The sequence below is a fragment of the Neopelma chrysocephalum genome, unplaced genomic scaffold (assembly GCF_003984885.1).
Source record: "Neopelma chrysocephalum unplaced genomic scaffold, ASM398488v2 Primary Assembly neopelma1_24, whole genome shotgun sequence".
Classification (NCBI taxonomy): Eukaryota; Metazoa; Chordata; class Aves; order Passeriformes; family Pipridae; genus Neopelma; species Neopelma chrysocephalum.
In genome coordinates, this window is record NW_020897693.1 from 41,742,362 (window position 1) to 41,754,537 (window position 12,176).

Genomic DNA, 12,176 nt, shown 5'->3' on the forward strand with positions numbered 1-12,176 from the left:
ACCATTTTCCTCCACAGATTAAATGCACTTTAAAAGGTGGCAGTTTTGAAAAAGAAAGCTTCTACTGAGGGACAAAGGGTGCTACTCAATTCTATCATCACACACTCTTTCCACAGCACACAGTGCTTCAACCCAATATGCCAGTAATAATACTTCCTTTTTACTCTTATGCTTTCCCCTTTTCTGCTACATACAGGGTGCAGGTCAGCAACTACAAGTTTGGGGTTTTTTTACACCATCAGCCTTTCATGAAAATAGTAGTCTTCCTTAGTTTTTTTTTCCCCTTTCCTCCCTCTTACACACACTTTTACAGTAGTTTTTCTTTCAGTGCTTGAAAACTACCAGATTGACAGCTCCAGTGAATTAAGCTCCCTCTTTGTCGGCAAAACAAGAGCAGCACCACAGGCAACCTCAGAACAAACTCTATCCTTCTCTTCCCATCCCTCCAACCAGCAAGCGTATCTGAATGCTGAGCTTCGCACACAGCTCTATCACACCACAGTGCCCTGTACAGTCTCTGATAACGTGGTTTATCCAGACTATTTCAGAGGACGCTTACGTTAAAGCCACACATGCTGGAAACATGATTCGACACATTATCGGCACATACCTGCGCCAGACAGCACAGTAACTCTAAAACCATGAGACTGGGCTGAGCACATGCACATCTGTGCTCAAAGACTGACTGGCAAAGAAAATCCATTTTAGACAACAGTGTGAAAGAATGCTGAGTTGAAGCAACTCAAAGTCATACCTGAGACTACAGAAAGGCAATGTTAACTGAAAAATCAACAGGAGGATGAGAAAAACTCAATGTGCTCAATACCAGACAAAAGATGGGTGCAGATCTTACTCGAAAATTCATTGTACATTTGGCATAAATGCTAGAGAGACAGGTCTTCTCTTACTATTGCAGTACTAATACCACGCTTCACTTTTTGAGAGTGCTCCTCTGTTATGTTACCACTTAACCTGATCAGGCAGCAAATGTGGATCTGGACACTCTCCTCTCTTCACTTACAAGGGGTTCATGGGTTCCACAAAACTCTCCACTGTTGGTTGCAAGTCACAGATGACCATGTACTAGATTAAGTTAGAAGATAGCTCCTAAACTGCACCCAGCTTTTAGTTCCTCCTCCCTTTTCTGCAAGCTTTTCTATTTTTAGCAGGAAAGTGTTTTCTTTTTGGGGAAGAACTTTTGACTTCTGAACTTCAAGATATCTTGACCGAAATGACCTATTTTTTCATTAGTCAAGAGCCAGAGTACTTTAGTAAAATGAACATGTCATCATGGCTAGGCTTCGCGAACAAAGATTTGGGAAGGGCTCTATCCACATTTGTTACAAGCGTGCTGGTGGCTAAAAAGGAGGGGGTTTTTTGTTTGTTAGGTTTTGCTGTTTTTTTTTAAACCTGGAATGAACATGTACACATACACTTAAAAATAAGAAATATCTATTCCTTTACAGGTTTTAAAAACAAACAAATAAAAACCCCTAACAAACAAAAAACCTCACAACACAATAGAAGCAACTTTGGTTTTACCTATGCTTTTACTCACAGCAAAACTGGAGAATTGCCAACAAGTGCCAATAGCTTCCTTATGTTCCTGTGATGTCAGAAATGAAAGTGAGTTCAAAAATACATTAAAAGGTTTATGTGGAGCAGATCCACCTGTGGCTATTGAACATGGTACCACGGACACAACTGCTGCCACTGGAGTCTCTAAACAGTGACTGACAGAAGGCAAGAGAGTCTGCCAAGGGGAAGGTGAGCTCATTTGCTCTGTGCCTCATACTTTCTCTAAGCATCTGCTTAGAGATCAGTCCCAGTTCAGTCCTAGCTGGCTGGGTTCAGGTCTATTTGGCTGCCCTCATGCTCTTCAGATGGCCTGTCAACCAAAACACCCCCGAGCAGTTAGAGCCCCGGCTATGGAACAAACACACTAGTGAACTTGTACGGGAGTAACCTCACTGACACCTACCCCCTGCTACCCTCCCACCCATCAAACACCAGCAAGGAGAGCCCATTCTGCCTGCACTGGTACCAGACTCCAATGACGGCAGGCAGAGGGGGCTGGATCCTCAGCCTGTAATTTCTCCTAAACTGAGACGAGATTTTGTAATCAAAGGAACAGCGTGTTCCTGAACAAAGCAGCATCTACACACAGCTGTATGACATGCAGATAGAGCTAAAGAACAACAGTTTTCCGTATTTACATTCATCTCTGGTTTGTTTTTTAACTGCAAGGAAATAAACAAGTTTCTCCTCGAAGCACACACACTTATCCAGTCGAGTTTAAGTGGTCACTGCTGGACTCACTAAACCATACCATACTGCTGAAGCAGGCAGTGTTTCATAGCCCACTTATACAAATGACAACACTATTCATTCTTGTAGGGAAAGCAGACTGACAAGATAAGGAATAAGCCTAGTCATCACACCAATTCTTTTAACCACTAAATTCATTTCAGAGTCGCAGGGAGAAAGGACTGCAGCACTATGGCTGCCGATGGGGCAGGCGTGGCATTTCATAAGCGAACCTTTATGATATCATTTCCTTCCAGCACCATTAATCACCCCAGACATCACTTGTTCTATCAGCTATTAACCAGTTGTCCCAACCCCAACATGCAGATAACTTTATCAAGGTTAGGCAAAAAGTCATTACTAAGCATGACACAGGCAGTGCCAAAGGCCTTGTTGCCAGAGAATCCTCTGAACTATTTCCTCCTGGTGTAACAAAACATATTACACTATTACATATACTTATCCAGACCTAGCATCAGGGAGAAAAATACAGAAAGTACAAAAAGTCAGCAGCACTTTAAATCACATCATTTCAGAAAAGGACAACTATGTTGCTTATGGTCAAAACATTCAACTCAAAGTAGGTCTCTTAAAGCACTGATTTTTAGCCCATAAGTGCTCTTCGAGGGGGGACTCCCTCAGTGTGCATGAATGTTTGTGGTGTGGTCTGATGAGACAAACATGAGGCTTCAGAATGACAGCCAGGAGCATCCCAGCTTCACAGGTCAAGATTTAGTATGTCTTTTGCTACACACTTGTCTTATTCACCTATTTTTCCTCCTTTGCCAGTGGCACCATGCAGAATGCAGTTTCACGAAGCAGTGCCTCTGGACCTAGACTGAACATGCAGAATCAATGTGTTACAGAGGGAAAGGACTGGAGATTGCCTTGTTGACAAGGAGGAAGAAAAGCCTTTGAAGAGTGTGATGAAGAGCAAAAATAAGCCTGTTTTTGAGGAGGAAGGACCAACTTCAGATTTTTCCAAGCAAACAAACTTAACTCAGCTATATGTGACAAGACAAGACACACTATAAATCTTCACTAACTGGCATCTCAGGGGAGATTAAACAGTTCAATGTGGACAGAACCTGCTTCCAAGTTCTGTGTCTGGCTCCGCCAATTACTTTCCTAAAAGTGCCGCTGGAAATATGATTTTCTCCACTCTACAGATCAGAGCCTTGAAAGCCCTCAGAGCAACCTCTCAATGAGCGCACACCCTGCTGCCTGCATAGGTAGTAGCCTGGTTGTGGGAAAGAGCAGACTTCTGCTTTGGTTCCCAACTCATAGGAATTACTTGACGGAATTTGCATGAGTGGCAATCCCACTCCAGCCAAAATAGCCCAAGCACTGCAGCTGGGAGGAAAGACAACTACAAGTAACATTCTACTTAGAACTAAAGGACATCCCCTTCAACAAAAATCAGCCATTTTGAAAGCCATTCCTGAAGTACATGGTTGTCCTCCAAACAGGATTTCTCTCTGCAGACAGAGAGAATATGAACCAGCATTTTTGTAGTATTTGGACAGTATGGAAGTATCAGCAGTTTCCTCCTTGATCATATAAAGCACATAACTCCTTCTGAGGAGACTTAAATTCCATCAGTACAAAACAAACCATTGTTTCAAGGACTGAACACTGAAATAAAAAATGAGAAAAAGGAAGATAACCAGACAAGAGATGGTTTGTTCCACAACACTATGGCACAGATGTGCCCATCCCAGGTGGTTATTTTATCTGTTATCATGCTTATTTTAGTGTTTCACATGCGCTCCTTCCTTCTTTCCTTGGAACATATTCAAGAATGTCATCTCACCAAAAAGTGTCAACAGTTGAGATGAATAGCACATTATCCAGCCAATATCAGGAGATATGCTGTCCATTGGTGCTTCCCAGGTGCAGCATATTAAGGCAGAGGAAACACTTTGTCATCTCGGACACCCATTTCAGGCTAAGCCTATACATTCAAAAAAACTGCACACATTTAGAGCGTGTGCCTAGACTTCCCAAGTCATGACTCCTCAATTAGTGAAGGGACTTCAAGCTACTTAATGTACACAAAGAGCAGTTTCTCAGGCTCTTACTGCACTATTACAAATTGGACCAAACCAGGGACAGCACTCACCTCAGCAGAGGTCAATATCTCTGCCTTGAAACAGGACCACAGGCCCGTATCATTCCCACCATGTTCATCCAAACTGGTTGCAGAAGTCTCAAGCAACAAATTCCACTGTCTACCTAGACAATCACATTATCTTTTCCACCTTCTTATCATCCCTCCTTCTTGGCACAATTGAAGGCCACTACTTTTTGTTCTGCCTACAACAGAATTGGGGAATACGCTTGGCAGGGGATGGGGGGACTTGTGTTGGGTTTTTTTTCTTTCCTACAAGCTTTTTACAGTGTCTGAACATCCATCTCCAGCCTCTTACTTACGTTGAATAGCACAGTACAGTACACTGTATTTACAAAACCTCCAATCCTTCTCACTGCTCTCTTTTGGGCACTTCCCAGATGATTGGCCTTTTCCCTGAAATGCCATGCCCCAGGCTAAAGGCAGTAGGTGAAACTACGGCAGCAAGAGCCTTATCAGTGCTGTGCAGAACGGAGGCCCTACCTCATGCGGCTTGCAGGCTCTGTTTCGACTGACACACCCCAAGATGACATTCATTTGGGGGTTCTGGGGGCTTTTTTTGGCAACATTGTCAATCTGTATTCAGCATGTGACCTGCAAAAGAATGCAGATCTTTCTCTGAAGAGCTGCCACCTGACCAGGCTTACTATTGTTCCTTGCTGCGTATCAGTTCCAACAGGTTGTGGTAAAGGGATGTTCCATGAGGAGGACGCAAACTTCCTGCACCTGAGGTAAATGATTGCTAGACCACAAAACAGAGTCGCTATGAAAGGGTGATTGTTACAGTCCCTTGTGTTGTGGAGCAGCTGCGCTCTGTGTTCCCATGAAATGGTTCTGCAAGCATAACGCCGTAAGCTTTCTGTGAGAAGAACGCCTGCCAATAAGTGTTCCCAGACATTAAGAAAATGCACACATATCCAGTTCTTCTGGGATGTAAAGTCTTCTCCACACACTACTGGAAGAAGGAGCAGGGACTCAGAAATACAGTGAGCTTTTCCTCCAAGAAATACATGAGTTTTTGCTACTACCTTCAACACCTTTTCATAGTATAGTGCAATTTCTACCATTAGGCTAGTTGTAAGTCTTTGTTAGAGTTGATGTCAAAGAAACTTACCCACCCATCTGGCCCCCAGTTACTTCTCATGATATAGTATTTCAGACTAACACAAGCAACAATGGGAGCTATTGATCAACACACATACATTTTATTTTTATGGCTTTTAAGGCTGTAAAAGCTAACTGGCACAAGCCAGACATTTAACAAAAGTAGTATTTAGGGGTTTTTTGTGGGCAATTGGGGTTAAAGAAAATCCCTTGACTTCTTCCTGGAAAAAATATGTAATATACTTCATGCCTGCTATATAAAGAAACAGATTATTTTAATACCCTCAAAACAGCATTATTCTTAAATCTGTCTTAAAAGTCATGTTTAGGTTCTTGTGCACAGGTCATGGCACACAAGATACTGCAAATAAAGTTTAGAAAAGAAAAAGAAAACCATACAGATCCACAGCACTGAAAAAATGTTTGTTTTTATGGTAGATTTACTAAACAGAGCAGTTTCTTTTATATGCTAAAATAAGGCTTAACTATCTATCAAAAATTAAATGGACAGAAGTTGAAGAACCAATTTAACTTAAAGAAAAAACCCCAAACTATTTCAAGTCACAGAAATTTAAATTATGCATACTAATATTTTGGTGGGAAAAAATCATTGGTTGCTATATTCAGCAGATTGACCTGGTATCAGCATCAAAATGGCTTCATCATAACTCAACGAAAAAAAAAAACAACACCAAACCAACCCACCACAGTGACCTGTCAATTAAATGGTCTTCAGCACAGGTGACATGCTCTAACAGGACCTACATGCCTAAAGTGCATAAAACCAAGACCTGCTGAACTGATGCAAGTCACAATTCATGAACGTGGTCTCAAGTTTCAAAACAGTCTTCACCAGTGCACAGTCTTCACCTGGGAATCCAAACTGGACCAAGATGCCTTAGCTTCCTATGTGTCAAGGAATGCTATCAGTTTGTCATGGATGATCTCTCAAGGAGGAAAGATGACCATTTGGCTTGCCTACTAAAAATCAAGACAACTGGGCTTTACTAGGAGGCATAACTCAATTACCCTACTTCCATTGCTTTTTGTGGGCAGAATTTGAGTTTCTCAGAATTTCTATAATTTCCTGAGAACTTCTCCCTCCCAGATGCACACCCTGCTTTTATGAAAAAAAAAACACAGCACAGAAAAATCCATAAATAATCTGGGTGTTAGGGTACACAAGCACAGTTCTTCTGTCAGTCAAATTGCAAGATTTATCATGACATGAATTACCTCTTCAGGCAACTCTAACTCCTTTCCTATTCGTTTTCTACATGCCATAAAGAGGAAATTCTGACTCATTATGAATACAGCTACACAGAAAAGCTACCACATTACCATGCAAACTTAAAGGCTGCACATGTGAATGCTTTTGCCCAAAATAACTGAGAGCCAGCTTATCATTCAGAATTGGGTGACTTTAAATTATCTTCTCTTGGATGAGGCATATTTCACTTCACATCACTGTAACTTATTCATGTTGCCATGCCCTTACTGCCTTGCATCTCCACTGCTCCCTGAAGAGACCATAGTAACAGCTGACAAGCAGAACAACTACCAAGGAAATGGAGGCTTTTACACAGTGAAGAGCCATTTGTAAAAGGCTGTAGCTCACTAATCTTAACTGGTGCCAAACACAGCACAACGCGTTTTCTGAGTAGATATATGCATTTTTCTGTACTACCACCACCACTCCTCATGCAGCATGAACAGGAGTCCTTTTATTCACAACATCCACAGAGACCTGGCAGGACACCAATGCATATTTTACAGAATGATAATGTGGGCATCCAAGAGTCTTTACCACCATCTGACATTGACAGAAAATCTCTCTCATCTCTATAATGGAATGTGGCATCTACATTTCCCTAACCTTGCATTAGTGCTCACGCACCTGCACACTGACAGCCATTCCGAGGTCAATGTGATGAGCAGGGAACTGATTGGATTGAGAGTCTTTGCCAACTGCATAACCACTAAATGCAGCTTGAGACAGAGGGTGAGTCCAAGCAGCTAGAGAAAGGAGGAACTGCTCCTTTCAGCAGCAGAGACAAATGACAGCATCAGAACTACACATCACAGGCTCCTAAATTCTCAGTTATGAGCGCCCAGAAACTTTGTCTTACTTTTTATCAGGGCACAGATACTCTACTTTGCCAGTAGCCAGCAACCTAAAACTCTGATACCGTGCCATCACCTTGGTGGAGCACAACGTAAAGGCTCACAGGAAAGTCTACTTGACATGCACAAACCAGACATTTGCATACTGCAGTCCCATGAGGACCCTACTTGGGGAACTGCAGCCACAGCAGATATGCTGGAATGCAGATAACACAAAGCATGGTGTCCTAGCAGCATTACTCAAAAGCACAGGACTTGGCAATAGTAGCTTCTTAATAATGACTAATAAATTCACTGACAACATAAGAAGCCTGTACCACATGCCCTGTTCCACACAAAAGAGCTCAATCTCACATCACAACTCAACTAGGAATACCTTCATATGAGCAAGGCTGAAATAGAAACGCTCCTCTCTCCACTGAAACTATACTGAGGCACAGAAAGGAACATAAAAGTTTTGCTCCAACAACAGCTTATGAAGTAGCTTATGTGGAAAGGAGTTCCTGGGCAGAACCAAAAACCGCTTTGGGAAGGTGAGACCAGAACTGAGGATGCACCTCATCCCAAAGGAATGCCCCTGCCACAGTGCTTCACACACAGCAGGGAGGATGACTAACCTGGCACTGAGGAGGGAGCTCACATTCCTCTCTCTACACAGTGGCAGGTTCAGCCAGAGGATCACAGTGAGCTTGGCCCATCTTCAGGTTCGGCCTCCCTTGGGAGGCACCAGCTGCAGGCTTCAAACTGGACTTCCCACTTGCCAGGGCAAGTGCTCTATCCTCCAAGTCAACAGCTCTTGAGGTACCATTCAGGGATCACTGATCCCCTGCAAAGGGTCTGGGAAAACACACTGCCTTTTTGCTCACCACCCTGCTCAGAAGCCTGGAGATGTAGACACACTAAGGGCTGCACTGGGCTCTAACTAAACAATTGGGAACCATGGGTCTGGGCAATAAATGTGGAGGTAGATACAAGCACAAGCACTGCCTTCATCTCCTTGGGCTGCACCTGGAAGGCACAGTCAAGGCTGTTACGCTCTACAAAGAGCAGAGCTCAGGTAGGATGTATCTACTGTGTCACCATGAGGACCAAACGTGCAGGTGAGCTCAACAGCCTTTGATATAAGGAAGATTCCCTTGTGGATATAAAGCTTAGGCAATAGTCCCAAGACACTGTTCAGGCAGGACAGTTGCCATGCCAGTCACACAAAGTTTCAAGGTGGATACAAACATGAGGAAAGTATTTCAGGTTCTTGCCCAGTCTTTGTGAGCAGAAGGATAAAAGCAGGACTGTCTATGCCCCAAAGCTGCACCTTAACTGCTGGTCCTCTCACACTGGCTCATTTCAGTTCAGATAATCTAACCTAAAACCTGGAGACGCTCTTACGAGAGCAGTCCAGCACTTAGACTCTATCACTCACAAGGATGATTCAAACAGATTTTGAAACATCTGTCCATGACCACTCTAGGATGTCAGTGCTTTGCACTAGAAGTGGCTGCCCTGACAGATTGTAAAGAAATGAAGATTCTTATCCTAACAGTACCCCTCATTTAAACTCAGCATGCTTCAGGAGTTCATTAGGAGGTTTCTCTTACTTTCCTGGACTATATAATTGCTTCATTACAAACCCGTACAAACAAATCTGAACTTTGCAGTCATCCAGAAAGTATATCCCTAGGCAACAGGCAAATAAATTCCAAGTAACAGTCACCATAAAGTACATAGAGAAGACAGACACATAGTCCACTCTAACACATGAATCACTGTACAGGAATGAGTACGTTTGTCTTGCTTTTTACCATATACAAGATTTCTGGTAAGATGTATGTTGAGCTTGGCACCACTTTTTCTACAGTTGAAAAAGCTTACAAACACACAAGTCATCAAGTAGATGTTATGCATAGAACACTTGAAATCTTTGCCTAGATGAACACAGCACTCCTCCAGTGTAAGTGGAAGCGACTGGGCAGGAAAACGGAGCATACAAAATATCAGTACAACTTGCTCCAGTGACTGTACTTATCCTTAAACCAAATGTTACCTCCACTTTTACAGAAACACTAATAATGCTTTTAAAAGTACCAAAGCATGTATGAACATACATCTCTGTCCAATTTCTATAAATGTTACTCAAAGTGAGCTTAGCCTGTACAGGATGAGATAAACTAATTTTCACCAAGAAATTAGTAAAGTGTAGCAACAAAGACACTTCCGGGTCAATTTTTACAGCACCATGAGGACCTAAAACTATTAATAAAATTTGTACAGTACACAAAGAAATTGTAGATCCATGTTATGTAACACAAGTGTAAGGAATTTCTGAAGTAGAGAGAAATGAAGCAAAGCACCTAGTCAAAAAGAGAAACATGGGCAATGGAAGGCAAAAAGTCAGTTTTGGAGATTGCTAAGCATAACAATGTAGAGCACATAATACCAAGAACGGAAGATAAATTACTACAAAAAGTTTTTAATGGATTTTCTGAGATTCTTCCTAAATTCTGGGCATGAAAACTAGCCTATACCAAACCTCAAGGCCCTAAAAATTACGTTTTTCTTAATAGAGGTTAAAAGGTATTTCTGAGCATCAGAAAAATTAACCTAAAATCTCTCGGCAAGGTCAAAACTTAGCCTTATTCGTCCACAAGTATTTTGTTGGAGAATGACATAAAATTTAAAAAGACATTAAACCAGAACTTGTGGCCTTTTCTTTATATTTTAAAAAATTGATAAATTTTGCTGAAGTTTGACAGAGGAGATACAGAATGCCAAGTACACAAGCTGATGGAAAAGCTTCTGTCACTTTCTTGAAACAGTTTTCTATTTCTTTTGCTTCCTTCATCCTTACAGAAAGAAGCAAGTGCTGCCAACAGAAGTTTCACGGGGATTGGTGTTTTTAGCATGACATGCTTTAATAAAGTATATTTGAAGTCTTGTAAAATATATTCTGTAAAGTTTGAAAAGACTTCACAGAAACCACCACACAGGTTATGCCGCATATTTTTCAATTATCAAAACTCACTTAATATCCTTGTTATGAACTATTAGAATTAAATAAGTCAGAAAAAAATGTTATTCAGTATCAGAAGCTGTAATGCATGTGTCACAAGACCTTGGACCCATAACTTCCAATGAAATAATAAAATTGTGTAATATACTGCATAAATTATCCTCTAAGCTGTTCAGATAAAGTCTAAGTACTGCTTATCAAACTAACCTTTACCTCTGGGACTACACAAAACAGACGCAGTTATACCACCTTCGGATGTCTCATTCGTGTCTCAGGTGAATACAAACTTATTCAGGGGTTTGTGGACCCTAATTTTATATGTTTTCAAATGACGCGAAGGAAAGTTATTCCCCGTTGCCTAACTCTTCCTAATAATAACTCGGTTCGTAACAAGGTCCGCAGAGATCCGGGAATACCAGAGACCTCTCGGCAAGCAGCGGGCAGAAATTAACGCGGGCGGACAGTACCGCGGGGCTGTGCCGGGCCCTCGCACACCCACGGGGACGCTGCACCGCCCCGGATCGGGTTTCCCGGGAGCAATCGGCAGCGCCCAGGTGAGCGGGAGGCAGGAGCGCACAGCCGCGGCCCGGCGGAGCGGGGTACCTGGGGCACGGCGAGCCCTGCGGCCCCAGCCCCGGCGGGCACAGCCGGCTCCGGGAACACGTACCGAGCACGGAACGCCCGCGGGCCACGGCCGAGCCCCGAGCGGCCCCAGCCCCATCCCGGGGCCGCCGCCTGCCCCGGCGCTCCCCGCGGCGCGGCCAGGGCCGCCTCCTTACCGGCACAGCTCGGCGAAGGCCTGGAAATTCAGCTTTCTGATCTTCTTCTCACTCAGCCAGTATCCCACCCGCTTCCCCTTCAGGAAGGTCTGCATGGTGCCGCCCCGCGAGCAGGAGACCAGCCCGGGGCGGCGGGGCAGCACAGCTGCCGCTCGCACTCGGTGCCTGCCAAGCGACGGCTGCAAGGGAAGCAGAAAAAGGAGGATCAGCCGGTTCCCTGCGGCGGGCGCTGCCCCCCGCCCGCCCCAGCTGAGCCGCGCCAGGCGCAGCCCCCGGCAGGCGGGCAGCCCCGGCAGGCCCTGCCCCGCACCGGCGGGCAGCTCGCCCAGGCGGGCAGAGAGGAGCCGCTCCCCGCACCAGCGCCGGAGACACACCGCCGCCGCCACTCGCCCCGCGGCACGCCCGCAGCGCCCGCCCGCACGGACCCGCCGCTGAGCTCGCCTCCGTGCCCGCTCGCCGCTGCAGCTGCTGCTGCGCGGTGGTGGTGCTGGTGCTGCTGCTGCTGCAGCCGCTCAGCTCCCCATTTGCCCGCTATTCGCAGCCGCCTCCACTTCCTCCTCCTCCTGCGGGCCGTCCCCTCCGCCGCGCTCCCACCCCCCGCGCGGGGCGGGCGCCGAGACGCTCCCGCCCGCCGCAGCACCGGGGCCGCGCCCGCCCCTCGGGCACCGCGCCGCTGCCGCCAGGGGGCGCCCGCGCCGCCGCCTTAAAGGGACAGCGCCCCTCG

At 44.9% G+C, this 12,176-nt stretch overlaps 1 protein-coding gene across 4 annotated transcripts in view; it reads right to left on the bottom strand.

The window, feature by feature from the left end:
* ITPK1 (inositol-tetrakisphosphate 1-kinase) overlaps positions 1-12,176 on the bottom strand; it is a 158,653-nt gene that overhangs the window by 129,991 nt on the left and 16,486 nt on the right. For 3 of the 4 annotated variants that reach the window (XM_027673761.1, XM_027673754.1, XM_027673768.1), the window contains one exon: positions 11,453-11,631. In XM_027673761.1, the coding sequence (XP_027529562.1) occupies positions 11,453-11,631 (179 nt within the window). Of the gene's footprint in view, positions 1-11,452; positions 11,632-11,877; positions 12,035-12,176 lie in introns of those variants that run through there. The other variant, XM_027673776.1, reaches the window with a different exon arrangement.